Here is a 20,115-nt window from a genome sequence, read left to right on the forward strand (position 1 = left end):
ATCAATGAAATGCACTTGAAACATTTCAAACACACTTCAAAGGGCTTTACAAGCAATTAGCAACACTTAGGATGAATAAAATAGTAAAATAAAATACAAAAACACAAGTCATATTGGTTTATTGAAGAAGTGGTGAGACAAAATACATTAAAACACTTTGAGGAACGGTGGACGAATGGGTAAAGAACATTATAATGAAGATAATTAATGTATATCTGAGTATTAATAATGTATCCATCCTTTTATTTGTGTTATTACTATTATTTTATTATTTCATTTCGGATTTGTCAACTGATATGTAGTCTATGTATAGATGTGTTTATTTTGTTATGTATGAATGGTGAATACTTTCTTAAAATGCTAATAAAGATCAAAGCAAAACAAAACAATGATGATAATCAGCACAGCATGCAGTATTGATGTATGACCACATGGGGGCGCTGTTGTCCAAGGCTTCACGTCCTGTGTGAGGTTATGGATAAATAATTGGACTCGGATTAGAAAATGATGAACAGGCCTCAGGAGCAGCTCTGCTCTCTCCGACAGAAACATAAATCTGTCAGGTTTCAAAAGTGAGATGGAGGTAGATGTCCTGCACTTTCATTTTATGGCTGGATGATGAAGAAGAGGACGAAGAAGATGATGAAGAAGAAGAAGCACCTCTTTATCTGTAAGAAAACAACCTTAAAATGAAATGATGTGTCCAGAGAAAAGTCAACTAGCCATCCTGTCTCTTCCATATGAAGTGGAATGATAAAGGTTTCCCATGGAAGTAATAAAGCAAGTCACCATGCCCGAAATGAACTGAGTCTGGAGCGACCCACAAAGATGGCCTCAGTTTTCTTGAATGGATTATTTATAGAAGAGCAAAAATCTCCTCCCTTCATAATCTATTGTCCATTCACAGTGTGTGTGTGATCTCTCCCAGTGTGTGCTCTCTCTGCTGTGTGTGTGTGTGTGTGTGTGTGTGTGTGTGTGTGTGTGTGTGTGTGTGTGTGTGTGTGTGTGTGTGTGTGTGTGTGTGTGTGTGTGTGTGTGTGTGTGTGTGTGTGTGTGTGTGTGTGTGTGTGTGTGTGTGTGTGTGTGTGTGTGTGGTGTGGTGTGTGTGTGCGCGGAGGGAGCGATGCTATATAACACAGGCGACACCAACTTGCATCTGAAATCCATTCTGCGTAATTACGCACGGTCATCCATGTGCCCTTGCCAAGACAATGTCACCACGATGAACTCTAATAAATGCCATACAGATGTTGTTTTTGCGGATCGTTTATTTGCATTATGGGACACTCAGCGCTCTGCAGCCTATGAGCTACCCAAAATCCACTTTGACGTCACGCGTCAACTTTTGTATAAATGCGCGGCACTGCGGTGTATACATGTCTCTTTCCACACATCAGGCAGAAGGGAATAGTGGTACCCACGGTGGACGAGAAGAAACACCACCGTGTATTATAGGTCAGGTATTTGGGGGATATGCCCACCGTGCGTAATGACGAGTGTTCCTGTAAATAGAAGACTGGATGCTTTCTGAGGGAAGAGGATCGCAGTAGTTCATCCTGAGGAGGGGGACAGGAGTTACTCCTTTCTCACTCTAACTTTGGCACAACCGTGCGCGCACATGTCACCATCAAACCAGTCTCCAAATCCATGGATGAGAAGGACATTAAGACAGCAGCATGGTGGTTGTTGGAGCAAGTAACGGCAGCTTTGGCAACATGAGGTCGTCCTTCATGATAGAAGACCGGACAGGAGGAGCTGGAGATCCCGGAGGAAACGCGATGATCTCCGAGGGTCTGGGGCCGCGGCTGCTGAAGATTGCGCAAGGTGCGGCAGAAGCGGCAGCGGCAGCAGCGGCAGAAGCGGTAGCAACGACGTCTCCATCCACCTCCAGTCAGCCGCAGGTGATGGAGATAAACGGCACGCGGTGCGGGGAGCAGATTCTGGGCTACGGCCAATTTGAGAAGGTGCTGATCGGCGCGGTGCTCACCATGCTGACGCTGAGCACCATTTGCGGGAACATGTTGGTGGTGATCTCCGTTTGTTTCGTGAAAAAGCTCCGGCAGCCCTCCAACTACCTGATCGTTTCTCTGGCTGTGGCGGACCTGTCGGTGGCTCTGGCCGTCATGCCGTTCGTCAGCATCACAGATCTGATCGGGGGTCAGTGGATCTTCGGTCAGTTCTTCTGTAACGTGTTCATCGCCATGGATGTGATGTGCTGCACCGCGTCCATCATGAGTCTGTGCGTAATAAGCATCGATAGGTGAGATGGAGTTTTTGTAACATTTTAATTCATACAATCACAACATCTACATCTTATTTAGTTATTTAGACTAGCTTAGAATACACCAGGGCAGATATACAACTTTATTTATCCAGCTTTTAGGCACGGAACGAGACTCTCCACATGCAGATCTTTATCAGAAATAGACACATTTCGGCCACATCCTGTCTCTTTTACGCGCCATATTCTAGCTAATATAGCCATCACCCAGTCTAATAAGATATTAAAACGTGGGGTTTGTGTGGAGGCTCGGTGTGGCTCAGGACTTTTCCTCAAGGGCACTTTTTTTTTTTAAATATGGAGACTTCTGTAACGTGTTCACGCCATGGATGCGATGTGCCGCCTGTGCGTAATCAGCATCGACAGGTAGAATTATTAGTGCCTTTAACAGAGGACATTGTTTCATTCCTGAGCCAGAGAACACACAAGGGTAGATAAAACAGGTCATATATTTTTCATTTATGAGTTATCTAACTTTTACGCATGGAACGAGACTCTCCGCGTGTAGATTTGGTCAGAAATAGACACATTTTGGCTTCATCCTTTCCCCTTTACGCGCCATATTCTTGCAAATATTGCCATCACCCAGTCTAATAAGACATTTAGAAACAAGACGATGTAACGTGGGGTTTGTGTGGAGGCACCCTGTGGTTTTTCTCAAGGGCACTTTTTAAAATGTGGGGACATCGCCATGCATCGTGTCCATCACGGAGTTATTATAACCTTTAACAGAGAAGATGCATTCTATTCCTAAAGAGATTTACAACATTGACACTTCTTATCATCGTGAGACAAGTCAGAGAATACACAAGGGCAGATATAACACTTCATATGTTTTTCATTTATGATTTATCTCACTTTTACGCATGGAACGAGACTCTCCGCGTGTAGATTTGGTCAGAAATAGACACATTTTGGCAACATGTTATTCCTATATTCTTCCAAAATTGCCTTTACCCAGTCTAGGGTTAAATATGTCATTAAGTCACTGTAACGTTGGGTTTTTGAGGAGGATCTCAAGGGCACCTTGAAAGATTTAGGGGAGACAAAGGGGGCTGCAGAGGATCAGACATATGACCTTTCTGATGGGTTCTCTGTCCTTGATTCCTTTGTGAAAGAGTACAAAACAGAACAAAGACAGCAAAGAAAGTGAAAACCATAAAGCAGATTCGGAAAGTAGAAGTATAGATTCTGACTTACAGTATTATCCCACAGAACAGCTGACAGAGAAGAGAGAACATCTGATCCTTTACAACACACACTATGTGATCTGTTTAGGGTTACTAACACTGTAGATCTGCTCAGGTAATCCACAATCTTTAGAAATGTATCTGTGAGGGAATTCACTTTTTTAGTATCCTGATTTCCCCGTTATATTCCATGTCTCTCCAGACCGGCTCTTTATTTAAAGGGGACCTATCATACAAAATGCACTTTGTGATGTCTGTTATACATAAAGATGTGTCCCCGGTGTGTCAGGGAACTCACGCAGCGCCAGAAAATAAAACCCTCTCTCTTTTCCTCTGTACCCACATCTCTAAAAACGGGGGAACAACAGAGCTGATCCAGATTTGCGTCCGATATGACGTCATATCTGAAATGTGGACCCACGGCCCTATCAGAAACGTTGCTATCAGAAACAAAGCCCGACTGTTTTGGACGTAATATGGTCGGTGTTTACATTAGCATCGCTAACACTCAGAGCTAACCTGTACTGGAGAGCATGTGTGTGAAGAAGCAGGAAGTAAAAAGGAACTCACCTTGTGGTATAACCGGCAAGAGAGAAAGCCTTTGAGCTCCATACTGTTTCAGAGAGAATCCTTGATAATCCATGATATGGCGTTTCATCACTGCAGTATTTAGTTTAGACAGTAGCTGCCGGGTCCCGCATGAGCTCAGACCCCTCCTCTTTATTTTTGTAAAGCTTTATACCCAAATCATCACTTTAGAAACAGGAAGTGAAATAGAGGGATATGAGGCATGGCTAGAATGGGTGATCTGTTTGGTATTTTGTGCAAAACACTTCATAGACATGTTTTTATATATTTGTATCTGAGACCTATGCTGTTGCCTAAACAGAGCATGATAGATGACCTTTAACACTGACAGGTTTCCTGGTCACATGATAATTCTCAGCATCTCTGGACTTCCTGTTTCCAGCCGGTCTGCATATGGTCACCACAGATAGGTGTTGACTCAAAGGCACCTTGTTGAATCAGAATAACTTTATTAGTATCACAGCAGAGACGTTAACAGTGTTACAGCAACAGAGGCAAGTCAAAAAGCCAAGCAATAATAAAGAGGAAGTTAAGGCGAGACACTATAAGTGAATAGGGTCATTTATTTAACTTAAAGATATCAGCTAGACATTTCTCCAGTTATTTACTTACATTAAGACAGTTTTTTTTTGTATTACAAGTTTTCTGAAATAGCATGTTTAAATATGCAAATGAACCATAATATAATTAAATGTGCGCATATTTTAATACATTTCAGGAACACGAACCTGAACATTGGATAAAGTCAGGTTCCAAATTCTTCTTTCATTTTTTCATTTTTTCGAGTCTAAAGTTTTTATAGAGTGGATTTTGGATATCTCTTTTATTACTCCATACATCAGAAAATACTGTCAACATCCGTAAAATATCAATTTTTCGCCATGTTTTTAGGTTCAAAATCTTTATTTCTAAAGCTGCCTATCCTGAGATCCTTTAACCGTTCCTTATCATTGCACTTTTAGCTGCAGCTATTATTTTAACGCTTTTATGAATTGTCTTTTTTTGTTTTCGTGTTTGTTTGTTAATTATTATGTGTTGAATGCCTACGTGAAGCACTTTGAGTTGCCTCTGTGTCTTAACATGTGCTGTACAAACAAACTAACCTTGAACCTTTAAATATAGAGAAGTGTTGGGAAAATCCTGAATGTCCTCTTCCAGTATCAGAGTAACATGGTAACAAAGGTATCCCAACTGTAGCTGTGAACATGACAGGATGTGTGATTACCTAGAAGAGCATCAGGACTGTTTGAGGCATATGATAGCTATGTGATTAACATGATGATTCAGCCTCTATGGAGAGAGACATATGACAAGCATGATCATTTCTGACGTGGAGCTAATCTGAAGTAAACATTGAATACTGCTTTCTATTCCTCCATCTTGTGACTGTGGAACTCCCTCTCTTGGATATCAGCATGTGAAGGACACTGTTCAGGAACTAGTTGATGCTCTGTATGTGATGACTACTTCCATTCTGGAGAGGATCACAGATACATGGATCCTGAGATTCAAGATCAAACCAGTGATATTTAACATTTTTGAGAAAAAGTCAGAATTCTTTTATTCTTCGAAAAAAAAGTCAGGATTTTGAAAATATTACCTGGATTTCTGCATAAGTTGGTCATAAAATGGAGGAAGCCACTGCTGTCCAGAAAAAACATTGCTGCACGTTTGAAGTTTGCAAAAGAGCACCTGGATGTTCCACTGGCAAAATATTGTGTGGACAGATGAAACCAAAGTTGAGTTGTTTGGAAGGAACACACAACGCTATGTGTGGAGAACAAAAGGCACAGCACACCAACATCAAAACCTCATCCCAACTGTGAAGTATGGTGGAGGGAGCATCATGGTGTGGGGCTGCTTTGCTGCCTCAGGGCCTGGACAGATTGCCATCATCCACGGAAAAATGAATTCTCAAGTTGATCAAGACATTTAGCTGGAGAACTTAAGGCCATCTGTCCACCAACTGAAGCTCAACAGAAGATGGCTGATGCAACAGGACAACGACCCAAAGCACAGAAGCAAATCAACGACAGCATTTTTATTTCTCTGAATGTATTTAAGGCACGTCTAAATGAAATGCTTTCTGACACTCAGGGTTTTTGGAAATGTTGAATATGTAAATATGATATCCTCTGTTGTTTGTTTGTATGTTGTTTTTATGTTTCATGTGGAACTAAATGATGCAGGTCTCCCTTGTAAATGAGATCGATGATCTCAAGGGACCAATCTGTCTAAATAAAGGTTTGAAATGAAATGAACAGAATGGCTTCAACAGAAGAAAATAGGCCTTCTGGAGTGGCCCAGTCAGAGTCCGGACCTCAACCCAATTGAGATGCTGTGACCTCAAGAGAGCCATTCACACCAGACATCCCAAGAATATTGCTGAACTGAAACAGTTTTGTAAAGATCAATGGTCCAAAACTCCTCCTGACCGTTGTGCAGGTCTGATATGCAACTATAGGAAACGTTTGGTTGAGGTTATTGCTGCCAAAGGAGGGTCAACCAGTTATTCAATCCAAGGGTTCACATACTTTGTCCACCCTGCACTGTGAATGTTTACATGGTGTGTTCAATAAAAACATAAAAACATATCATTGTTTGTGTGGTTTTAGCTTAAGCAGACTGTGTTTGTCTATTGTTGTGCCTTAGATGAAGATCAGAACACATTTTATGACCAATTTATGCAGAAATCCAGGAAGTTCCAAAGGGTTCACATACTTTTCCTGCAACTGTATGTGATTAACATGATGATTCAGCCTCTATGGAGAGAGACATGTGACAAGCATGATCATTTCTGACGTGGAGCTAATCTGAAGTAAACATTGAATACTGCTTTCTATTCCTCCATCTTGTGACTGTGGAACTCCCTCTCTTGGATATCAGCATGTGAAGGACACTGTTCAGGAACTAGTTGATGCTCTGTATGTGATGACTACTTCCATTCTGGAGAATCAGAAATACATGGACCCTGAGACTGAAGCTCAAGCCGGGGACCAGTGAGAGTTTTCTAACAGAAAGCAAAGCACACTTCACACCAACACCTTTCTCTCTCTCCTCAGGTATCTTGGCATCACCAAACCTCTCACGTATCCAGTGCGTCAGACCGGCTGCTGCATGGCTAAGATGGTTCTGTCGGTGTGGCTCCTCTCCGCCTCCATCACCCTCCCTCCTCTCTTCGGCTGGGCGCAGAACGTAAACGACGGACGGGTCTGTCTCATCAGTCAGGACTTCGGATACACCGTGTACTCCACGGCGGTGGCGTTCTACATCCCAATGTCCGTCATGTTGATCATGTACAACCGGATCTACAGAGCGGCCAAACTCAGCGCCGCCAAACACACCATCACCTGTTTCCCCAGGCAGAGGTGAGAGGAGTGGAGCACAAATACTTAAGATAAGATGAGATAAGATATATAGGTATCTCCGTCTGTATTATTCACAGAGACGGGAAGTATTGGAGTACAAATACTTTGTTACTGTACTTAAATACATGTTTCTAGTATCAGTACTTTACTCCACTACTTATTTTTCTGACAACTTTTTAATTTGACTTATTACATGTTGAACTCAAATACCTGTACTTTCTACTTCTTACATGTTGAACTCAAATACCTGTACTTTCTACTTCTTACATGTTGAACTCAAATACCTGTACTTTCTACTTCTTACATGTTGAACTCAAATACCTGTACTTTCTACTTCTTACATGTTGAACTCAAATACCTGTACTTCCTACTTCTCTCATTTTCCAAACAGGCTGGTTCCTTTAGTCTGAATGTGTGTTTGGTGGCGTGATCATTATTATTTAGAGTCATTGCGTGCCTATTGATTTGAACACGATCCGTGTATCCATCATTTCCTGGTCTTCTCTAAAGAAGAGGGACCAATGGAAACGTTGTCATGTTGCCGTTGGTCACCATGGAAACATTCATTAGCTAACAATGACATTATTGTTCTATTAATATAAAGGGAGGTCAGGTACTCTTTCAAACAGCTGCTAGTTATGGGTACTTTTTACTGAAGTACATTTCAAAGCCTCTTTACTTTGACTTGAGTAAAGAAGTTTAGTCAGTACTTCTACTTTCACCAGAGTATTTTTAAACACGAGTATCTGTACTTCTACTTGAGTGAAGGATGTGTACTTTAAACCCTCTCTCTCCCCAGGGAGGCTATCCGAGGGGGGAAACGAGGAAAAGACGGTCACCGTGTGGATGTATCAGAGGAACCGGGAAGCGTTGAAGCGACGGAGAACGTGGAGGAAGAAGAAGAAGAGAGCTTTGATTGTGTGGCGGCGGCTTTGAAGCTACAGCGGGAAGTGGAGGAAGAGTGCAGCACACGGGTTTCTCGCCTCTTAAAAACTGGGGATCGCAGGAAGAGGAAAAACCAGTCCATTTTTAAGCGTGAGCAGAAGGCGGCGGCCACGTTGGGAATCGTTGTCGGGGCTTTTACTTTCTGCTGGCTTCCTTTCTTCTTGGTTTCCACCGCGCGGCCTTTCATCTGCGGCGTGGAGTGCAGCTGCGTCCCTCTGTGGCTGGAGAGGACGCTGCTGTGGCTCGGATACGCAAACTCCCTCATCAACCCCTTCATTTACGCCTTCTTCAACCGCGACCTGAGGACCACCTACAGCAACCTCCTGCGGTGCCGCTACAGGAACATCAACAGGAAGCTGTCGGCCGCCGGCATGCACGAGGCTCTGAAGCTGGTGGAGAAGCCGGAGAGCGACGCGTGAAGCTGCCGTGAAGAAAACATTAACATAATAAAAAAATCAAGATAAAGATTGAAGCTGCCGATCAGACGGGACGGTTCATTCAGAACACAGAAACTCTAAGAGATGTCTTTCTGGTTCTTTAATCTTTTTCAAAAGAGGGAAACAACAAGAAGAGCAATGTGTCCCCAGCCGAGTGCTCAGACTGAAGAGAGAGCTTTTATACACTTACAATGAATACATGGATAGAATCCTTTATTGTCATTACACAGGTACAATGAGATGAGTAGAGCTACTTACGGTGCCATCACTACATGACTTTGATCAGGGGTCATCAGGGGTCAGTTACCTCCAGTACAATAGATCTACTGTCTTCACATGTAAGGCTTACAGAATTGTATTATTTATATATTAAATACCATCATAGCTTTCAATTCTCTGATAATCATGATTTCCATTACAAGCGAGAAGCAGCCAATCAGACCCCAACAACGACGGTTCATTCAAACCACATTTGTGCGATGATTGCTGCGGGGAGATGAGGGATTTCATATTACATGTATTCAGCTTTTACGCAACGAGACTCTCCACGTGCAGATTGGTCAGAGACACATTTTGTCCTCATCTCATCTCATCCCTCTTTTCACGCCATATTCTTGCACATATTGCCATCACTGCAGTCAATAAGATATTTAGAAAACGTGGGGTTTGTGTGGAGGCTCCCTCTGGTTCTTCTTAAGGGCACTTTTTAAAACGGCTGTTACTTCTGCATCGCGTCCATCATGAGTCTGTGCGTTACCAGCATGGACAGGTGAGATAGAGTTATTATATGAACAGAGAAAAGCCTTTTATTCCTAACGATATGTCACAACATTGACACGTCTTATCATCGTGAGACAAGCCAGAGAACACACCAGGGCAGATGTAACACTTTATATATTTTTAATTGAGGATTTATCTAACTTTTAGGCATGGAACGAGACTCTCCACCTTTAGATTCGGTCAGAAATAGACACATTTTGGCCACATCTTATTCCTATATTCTTCCAAAATGGCCTTTACCCAGTCTAATAAAATATGTCGTGGAGACTATGTAACGTTGGGTTAGTGAGGAGGATCTCTGAGTCTTCATTAAGTGAGACGGCTAGATAGAATAATGATATTCACTTAATTGGAGGGAAGAAACCACACAAAGTGTATCCAGAGAAAAGTAGGGAACACACACCGTTACTCTCATTGTGTCATCTTTGTTTGGTAAATACTGTAAATCAAATCAAAATGTATTTATATTACACTTTTCATAAACTTCAAAAGTTTCGTAAAGTAATGTTTTGGTGCCATCTGTCTACGGGCTTTACACGATGTATCCTTAAGAGAATATTAGAGATGAGGGCTGGCATGGATGAAGGAAGGATGCTTTTCTTAAACCAGTGGCTGCTGCAGAACATTTCTGTGCAGCATGTGACGGCTGCACATCCAGAGCTGCCTCCAAACGGAAGATCTTTGCATATATCGTTGGATCTAAACACTGACTTTCTCTTTGAGCACCACGAGAGGAAGCTCTCCGTCTCACTGGACAGTGTCTTCTTCTCTTTCCGGATCAAGCCAAGGAAACATTTAAAACAAAAAGGAGAAGGCTTGAGCACCAAATGTATTCTCTTATGATCACTGTTTTATTTCACGATTAACACTAAATGATATGTAACGTTTGTACACACGTCAACAGCCACGCCAAGACGTCCCTGCGATATGAGTTCATATGTTTTGTGTCAATGTGTTGAATGTGCCAAAACCTTTCTTTCTTACTGCTAAAGTCATGAACTTGTTGAATCAGATGTTTTGTAATCAAGCGGCTCACATATGACGGGAGGGAGGTCAGAGATATTTGGAGGATGTCTTCAGCGTGACTGTGCCTTTCACTGCGTTATCGTTAAAGGGTTACTTGCAGCACACAAAGGTCTCTTTTCCAGCTATGCACCTCACGTGTTAGACTTGACGCCATGTGTGAGAGACACTTTGAATGGCCTACTTTTATGCTGGTTGTATATTTCATCATGCACAACATCTTGTGAAAAAAGAAGCTAATGGAGGTCTCTAAGGGACACGATCCCAATCCACATCCATCAAGTAGTTATCAGTTGAAGTGTTGCTTATCTCTGAAGAACGTCAGAACATAATGTGTTAACTGTCTATGAGATTATCTGAGACGCTAATGGGATGTCTGCTTATTAGTTTTCTTGTCTGAACCCAAAGATAATCAATTTTCAGCAAAAGGAAAAAAGACATAAGGAGTAAATCGTTGCACTTGAGAAGCTGCTTACTGTAAATCTGTGGGTGTTTTTATTTGTAAATGACTTGAAGGCACGAATAAGAAGTCACAAATCTTTTTCTAAAACATACATGAGATAAAAAAACGTATTTAATAAACTTTTACCATGACAAAATCTAAAGTTCAAATAGTAAAGATCAGTGAATATGTAATACTACAAATACAACGGCTCAATCTGCATTGTGTTATTGGACTGAATGGACAAGTTGTGTTATGAATCTGCTTCATCAGGAGTGTGTGAGTGTAGCGGTGGGTGGGCAAATTAAATACCCCCAAAATAACTGGCATGCACCAAAAGTATGCTGTCTGTCTTTACACGATGTATAATGAAGAGAATCATATATATATCATATTAAACTGACAAAGGAAAGGAAAGAAAAAAAATCACAATTACTATTATTTGCTTTTTCAGCACCATGGACAGCGTCATCGTTCATCTAAACCCAACAACTGTGGACTTAAAGAGGCCCTATTCTGCTTTATGGGGGTTTCCTTCTTTAAAGTAGAGACACTACATACTGATATACACCTGAACTTCAGCAGGAGAGGACTCTTTAAAGTAGAGACACCACATACTGATATACACCTGAACATTAGCAGGAGAGGACTCTTTAAAGTAGAGGCACTACATACTGATATACACCAGAACATCAGCAGGAGAGAACTCTTTAAAGTAGAGACACTACGTACTGATATACACCTGAACATCAGCAGGAGAGGACTCTTTAAAGTAGAGACACTACATACTGATATACACCTGAACATCAGCAGGAGAGGACTCTTTAAAGTAGAGACACTACATACTGATATACACCTGAACATCAGCAGGAGAGGACTCTTTAAAGTAGAGACACTACATACTGAGATACACCTGAACATCAGCAGGAGAGGACTCTTTAAAGTAGAGACACTACATACTGATATACACCTGAACATTAGCAGGAGAGGACTCTTTAAAGTAGAGGCACTACATACTGATATACACCTGAACATCAGCAGGAGAGGACTCTTTAAAGTAGAGACACTACATACTGAGATACACCTGAACATCAGCAGGAGAGGACTCTTTAAAGTATAGGCACTACATACTGATATACACCTGAACATCAGCAGGAGAGGACTCTTTAAAGTAGAGACACTACATACTGAGATACACCTGAACATCAGCAGGAGAGGACTCTTTAAAGTAGAGACAGTACATACTGATATACACCTGAACATCAGCAGGAGAGGACTCTTTAAAGTAGAGACACTACATACTGATATACACCTGAACATTAGCAGGAGAGGACTCTTTAAAGTAGAGGCACTACATACTGATATACACCTGAACATCAGCAGGAGAGGACTCTTTAAAGTAGAGACACTACATACTGATATACACCTGAACATCAGCAGGAGAGGACTCTTTAAAGTAGAGATACTACATACTGATATACACCTGAACATCAGCAGGAGAGGACTCTTTAAAGTAGAGACACTACATACTGATATACACCTGAACATCAGCAAGAGAGGACTCTTTAAAGTAGAGACACTACATACTGATATACACCTGAACATCAGCAGGAGAGGACTCTTTAAAGTAGAGACACTACATACTGATATACACCTGAACATCAGCAGGAGAGGACTCTTTAAAGGAGAGACACTACATACTGATATACACCTGAACATCAGCAGGAGAGGACTCTTTAAAGTAGAGACACTACATACTGATATACACCTGAACATCAGCAGGAGAGGACTCTTTAAAGTAGAGACACTACATACTGATATACACCTGAACATCAGCAGGAGAGGACTCTTTAAAGTAGAGACACTACATACTGATATACACCTGAACATCAGCAGGAGAGGACTCTTTAAAGTAGAGACACTACATACTGATATACACCTGAACATCAGCAGGAGAGGACTCTTTAAAGTAGAGGCACTACATACTGATATACACCTGAACATCAGCAAGAGAGGACTCTTTAAAGTAGAGACACTACATACTGATATACACCTGAACATCAGCAGGAGAGGACTCTTTAAAGTGGAGACACTACATACTGATATACACCCGAACATCAGCAGGAGAGGACTCTTTAAAGTAGAGACACTACAGACTGATATACACCTGAACATCAGCAGGAGAGGACTCTTTAAAGTAGAGACACTACATACTGATATACACCTGAACATCAGCAGGAGAGGACTCTTTAAAGTAGAGACACTACATACTGATATACACCTGAATACAGCAGGAGAGGACTCTTTAAAGTAGAGACACTACATACTGATATACACCTGAACATCAGCAGGAGAGGACTCTTTCAAATCAAACATACAAAAAAAGGACAATTAAACGCCACTCAAAAGGATTTTCTTCTTGTAAACTGTTCCAGATCCACCCTGACATCATAAACAGGCCGTTGTATGAAATCAAACATTAATATAATCGTAAATAGTTAAAGATGAAATAAAGTATATTACTCTGTATCAAATCAGACTACTGGTGGTTTAAAAATAGGGATTACTTTCTACATTTCATAATGAAAATCAATCACTTACCGGTTGACGTACTGCCTGGATCTCCTTATAGTTTCTCATTCAGGCTACTTCCTTTGTTTTAAGTCTTTCTTTTATTGAAATGCAGTAGGTGGACTCCTGATTTATGAAACGCAATTTCCTGTGATTACTTTTAATGCATACGTTAAACTAAAACAGCATTTGTAAAAAAGTATTTTCTGTATAGCTTTAGGACACATTTTTGATCCTAAATATCTTGTTTCATTCTTTGGTCACATTGTTCTGTTGTCTTACATAATACACTGCAATAAAAAACATTTGCAAATATGTATTGTGTCTTGTATTTATTTGCATCGCATTTTATACTGAGGTAATCCAAGAGTAACAGGAAGTAAACTTTAAATGAAATATTGTTCCTTCATATTTCTGCACGACTTCGACCTTGTCTGTGAAGAATTAGATCACTTTGTGGGCGATGATCTGAAAAGGAGGAGAATAACTGAAGTGAACTCGCTCTGGGCTCGCTGCCATTTCCTGTCTGATAATGTTCTACTGTGGAAACACACACACACACACACACACACACACACACACACACACACACACACACACACACACACACACACACACACACACACACACACACACACACACACACACACACACACACACACACGCACACACACACACACACACACACACACACGCATGCACACACACACACGCACACACACATGCTGGTTTCCATGTGCAATGAGGACCACGTTTCTGAGCATCACTTCAAGGGACCACCCTTTCTAGAGGGCCTAGATGTCTGAAAAAAATCAGACACACACATACATACACACACACACGCACACACATACACACACACACACACACACACACACACACACACACACACACACACACACACACACACACACACACACACATACACATACACACACACACACACACACACACACACACACACACACACACACACACACACACACACACACATACACCTTGGTGATTTAGCGTTTGACAGATGGGAATGAAAAGCGTTATTTTTTTTTATCATTTATTATTTACTAACTTGCAATTATCAAAGAGTTTTGATGATAATTAGATTTTTTCCACTCACTTTCGTTTTATTTACGAATTCTGGTGTACGTCCTCTGTAAAGTATAACTAGGGAATGGGAACCGCATTCGATGCTGCGCTCCGATCTGGAGGAAACGTGGATAGAAACAGCAGCAGCCGTCAATATCTATATCAGTGTTTCCTCGTCATCCGTCAGCGTTTTGCATCTCAAATGAATAAAGTATGCACCAAATATAATTGCCCTTACGAAGACAAGATATGGGCAGAAACAAAGGACCCTTAGAACAATTAATGAATGAACTCTGAAAGTTTGAATTAAGAGAAGAGCGGACTGATCAGTGTTACTGAACACTGGTGTTGTATAAGGAAAATCAATTGAAAAAACTATTTTCTTTTCAAAGAAACTCTTGCTTAGTGTTTGTATTGATCAGGTCCTTCTAATCCCAAATAGCCAAGATGAAATACCGAACAAATGGCTCTCAGGAGGACGGACGCTTCTGAAATGTTAGTGTTTGTGCCAGCAGACGCTCAGCCTGTTAAGAAACTCCTGATCATAATCTGTTTGTGACCAGAGGCTCAATACTGCACGGTGTTCTGAAGCATCGAGTCACCTCTTTACAGCAGATGTGCCAACAGGATGTTCTCTGCTGGGATTATTCATACTCATCCTGCAGGACTCTGGGCTGTCTGCAGCTTCAGAGCATTCACAACAAAGAGCACACAGTGCTGCGGGGGCTTTATGCTGTTGACCAGCATGTGCTTTGTGTTGAAAATGCTGTGCACATATAGTGGAGAAAAATCCCAACAGTTGGACTTAATGACCCATAAAGTCTGCAAGACAAGCTTTATGCGATTTCTCAGCTAGATTCACCACAAATTATACCCGTGCGCAAAAATGTAAAATATTATATCGCTGCAGTCATGGGGAAACATTTATGTTCCATACGCTCTTTAAAGCAGGTTTTATGACAGAAAAGGACAAACTAAGGTGGTCACCAGATTCAAATGTGCATCAACGGCTCAAAACATTTCCATCAGCAGAAATGTGCTGCAGCTTCAGAAAGGATAAAGATATAAAAACACAAATGTTCCACATGAAGAAACATCTCCAGCAACTTGAGAACACGTGCAGCGTTTAGAGAACATTCAGCAACTTGAGGAGACATGCAGCGTTTACTAAAAACTGCAGAAACCAAACGCTGCAAGAAGCTCAGAACACAACGGAGACCAGGGGACACTAAAGAGTCACGCACACAGCTGGGAGACCAGGGGACACTAAAGAGTCACGCACACAGCTGGGAGACCAGGGGACACTAACGAGTGACGCACACAGCTGGGAGACCAGGGGACACTAACGAGTGACGCACACAGCTGGGAGACCAGGGGACACTAAAGAGTGACGCACACAGCTGGGAGACCAGGGGAGACTAAAGAGTGACGCACACAGCTGGGAGACCAGGGGAGACTAAAGAGTGACGCACACAGCTGGAAGACCAGGGGACACCAAAGAGTGACGCACACAGCTGGGAGACCAGGGGACACTAAAAGGTGATGCACACAGCTGGGAGACCAGGGGACACTAACGAGTGACACACACAGCTGGAAGACCAGGGGACACTAACGAGTGACACACACAGCTGGAAGACCAGGGGACACTAAAGAGTGACACACACAGCTGGGAGACCAGGGGACACTAAAGAGTGACGCACACAGCTGGGAGACCAGGGGACACTAAAGAGTGACGCACACAGCTGGGAGACCAGCGGACACTAAAGAGTGACGCACACAGCTGGGAGACCAGGGGACACTAAAAGGTGACGCACACAGCTGGGAGACCAGGGGACACTAACGAGTGACGCACACAGCTGAGAGACCAGGGGACACTAAAGAGTGACGCACACAACTGGAAGAACAGGGGATAAGAAGTCACTGATGTGTGAAAGTTAGACTCATGAGACTCAAAGGTTGAGGTGGGAAACAACAGAAGGAAAAATGTAACAATTCATAATTCTGTGTTTTTCAAAACTAGGATTTCTGAAAGTCTGTCCCAGAAAACCTTCACTCCTAAAGACGAGACCTACTTTCTGAAGATAACACAACCGTTCTGTGTGACAGCAGAGATATGAAAACATCCCAGACTCGTTTGAAGATGTTCAGGCTTTTCCTAAAAACGCAGATGAATCTTGTCTTTGATGTACGACAGCGTAAATATAATAATTAGATCCTGTTTTTTTTTAATCGTAAAGAGATCAGATCCCAAAATGTAAGAGTACTTTTGGAGAAAGGGTGCGAAATACAGGCAAAAAGACGGCGAGTGGGTGAAGAGCGCTCGGATTTGATTTAATTTAGCTCTTTGTAATTACTGTTACTGCCATTCCCATCCTGAGATAACATCATGTCCAAAACCCAGACGAGCTTACACTTTAAAATCATACTGATCGGACAGAAGCCGCTGCTGTGGCAGATAAATGAAAACTTTAAGGAACATTTCTTCTGACTGTAATACCAGCTTCAAATAAACTGCTTCAAGTATTACATGTCACACATCAACACATTGGGACATTGGTGTAACTAAGTGCCTCAAAATACTAAGAAATACGTCATTTAAAGAGAAGTTTTTAAACAATGCCAGAGCCCATTCTGTGTTCCCTTTAGTGTTTACTTCCTGTCTGTCTTATGTTCCCTTAAGTGTTTATTTCCTGTCCGTCTTCTTCTGCTGTTCCCTTTAGTGTTTACTTCCTGTCCGTCTTCTTCTGCTGTTCCCTTTAGTGTTTACTTCCTGTCCGTCTTCTTCTGCTGTTCCCTGTCACTACCCGATCTGCCGCCCTGCCCTATCTGCAGTGTGCATGTGCGAGATGGTTCGCCTTATTGGACAACTCCGTACGGCAACCCAAGAAGGACACTTGATACAGTGGCTTTTGGCAAAGCACAAAAAGAAAACTCGAGAGGGATGAGTTATTGTTAACAACTCTTTTTATTGGGTTCTTTTATTTGGGGTTAAGTACATTGTCAGAATAAGTGAGACATGGATTTAACTTCAGTTAGACAGCTATATGCTATTTTCCTTTTGTGCTTTGCCAAAAGCCACTGTGTCAAGTTGTCCCATATGGCGGGCCATATCGCACATGCGCACTGCAGATAGGGCAGGGCGGCAGATCGGGTAGTGATATTCCCTTTAGTGTTTACTTCCTGTCCGTCTTCTCCTGCTGTTCCCTTTAGTGTTTACTTCCTGTCCGTCTTCTCCTGCTGTTCCCTTTAGTGTTTACTTCTTGTCCGTCTTCTCCTGCTGTTCCCTTTAGTGTTTACTTCCTGTCCATCTTCTCTTGCTGTTCCCTTTAGTATTTACTTCCTGTCCATCTTCTCCTGCTGTTCCCTTTAGTGTTTACTTCCTGTCTGTCTTCCTTTACTGTTCCAATTAAAAATTAAATATATATTTGCATCTCAATTGCAGTGTGTTTAAAGTGGAAAATCCCTTCAATTTTTGAAAGAAAAATGTATTTGATTAAAGTCAAACTCTGAAATGAAAACATAACCAGTCAATTGTTTTTAAACCAACATGATAATGCGTAAATAATTCAACAAGAATGGGGCGAAGCCTGCGAGCTAGTTCAGGCAGTCAACTCGAGCACTCATGCTGCATTCATACATAACGCCCCTTGCCACTCTACAACCAACCAAACAAAGTCTCCTTAATATGCCGCTCTATTTAACCTGCCAGACATCTCTCTATGCTTTGCTTGCTTCTGCTACTTCTGCAGCTACTTCCACATCGCTGCTGCTTGCTGCCCCACCCCACACCACCCCAGCTTCCACCCCGGATTCCACCTGTAGGCTCGGGGGTTAGTTATTTAATCATAACTCATCGTGCTATGTATATCTGTGGAGTGATGAGGCCCAAGCCTAGACGCCAAACTCAACTATATGCTGCTTCTAATAAACATGTTAAAGAAACACGTGAGTTATCTGACTGAACTGTATTCTTGATTCCTCCTTTTTTGCATCTTCATGCATCTTCCACACACACACACACACACCCACCCTACACACACACACACACACACACACACACACCCACCCTACACACACACACACACACACACACACACACACACACACACACACACACACACACACACACACACACACACACACACACACACACACACACACACACACACACACACACACACACACACACACACACACACACAGCAGAATCTTTTACCCACTGCAGAGTTCAAAGCCTCTCTGAATCCTCTCACACTGAGTCTTGCTTGACGAGATGTGGACAGTGAGAAATAATAACAGATGGAAGCACCACACAGCGCCGGAGCCTCCAGCGAAAGCACTAACAGTAAAGCTCAGCCTAACTGTGACAGAACGCTGCATTGACTTCTGCTTTTTAATCGATCAGAGTTTGGATGGATTTTCGTGCTGACGCATTTGTTGTTTGACTCATTTATTTCATCGCCCGAGGCATCGTTTATGCGAGCGGTCGCTATTGATTCAGCCTTCCCACATTCACGCTTACAAAATATCATGAAGAGTAAATTCTTCAAAAACACAGCAGGCTGAGAAACTCCGGGAGAAGTTCACGCCTACTGCCATGTCCAAAAGAAGGGTTTTCATTCTTACGCTTCTTTCCCTGGCAAAGGTTGGCTTCATTATAATGTTTGAAAGACTATAAGATGAACCCCTCCAGGTTTGATCTAGTTTTGAAACATTTAAACAACTCCAGCCTTCACAATAATCGAACAAAATGTGTCATCGACTATCAAAACAAATCTGAAGAATAAACTTTTTAGTGGTCGGCAAATATTGGCTCTTGTTTGTTCTTCATAGCTCAACTTCACTTTAGGATATCTGTCATCTTACTCCAGTGGTTCTCAAACTTTTTCTGTCAGGCCCCCCCTTTGGAGAAAAAAATAAGTTGGGTCCCCCCAACACAAAGTCATGTAATGGGCCAAGTTAACATTTACTAAAATACATCAATATGAACGTGAGCATTCCTTTGCTAGTGGCAATAAAACAATGCTCCATAAGTCTGTGTGCTCAAAAAATAAATACATAACACAGTTGTGGAATCCCTAGAACCATAAGTTAGAATACTTTGCCACTTTGCAAACAAATGAAAAGAAAGAAAATGCTGATATTTGGCAGAAAGTGTGTCTTATCATCAGTGGCTGCAATGAGCCTGTTTGCACCGCACATTTCTTCAGAACGGGGTTGCATGCTCAGTGGCGGCGCCAGAGATTTCTTTTGGGGGTGCTGTGGGGTAGCTTGACGTTTCATAGAGGGTGCTTAAACAATTAGGGTTTCCCATTAACATCTTCCCCCAGGAAGATTTAAAAAAAATATTGGAGTTAAAAGCATCAATCTGGTGCACTTTGAGAGCAACATGAAGAGATCTATG

At 42.0% G+C, this 20,115-nt stretch overlaps 1 protein-coding gene across 1 annotated transcript; it reads left to right on the forward strand.

Annotated features, from left to right (window-relative positions):
• The first annotated feature begins 1,414 nt into the window (after nt 1-1,414).
• LOC307044245 (5-hydroxytryptamine receptor 7-like) lies at nt 1,415-9,518 on the forward strand. The gene is made up of 3 exons (XM_079689332.1): nt 1,415-2,260; nt 7,122-7,427; nt 8,227-9,518. The coding sequence occupies exons 1-3, from the start codon at nt 1,677-1,679 to the stop codon at nt 8,789-8,791; spliced, it is 1,455 nt and encodes a 484-aa protein (XP_079545458.1). The 5' UTR covers nt 1,415-1,676; the 3' UTR covers nt 8,792-9,518.
• Nucleotides 9,519-20,115: the final 10,597 nt, after the last annotated feature.

This window comes from Notothenia rossii (assembly GCF_949606895.1).
Source record: "Notothenia rossii genome assembly, chromosome: 6".
NCBI lineage: Eukaryota > Metazoa > Chordata > Actinopteri > Perciformes > Nototheniidae > Notothenia > Notothenia rossii.

Coding starts and splice junctions, on each gene's coding strand:
- LOC307044245 (XM_079689332.1), top strand. CDS start 1,677: ATGGTGGTTGTTGGAGCAAGTAACGGCAGCTTTGGCAACATGAGGTCG. Junction 2,261..7,121: donor TGCGTAATAAGCATCGATAG/GTGAGATGGAGT, acceptor CTCTCTCCTCAG/GTATCTTGGCATCACCAAAC. Junction 7,428..8,226: donor ACCTGTTTCCCCAGGCAGAG/GTGAGAGGAGTG, acceptor CTCTCTCCCCAG/GGAGGCTATCCGAGGGGGGA.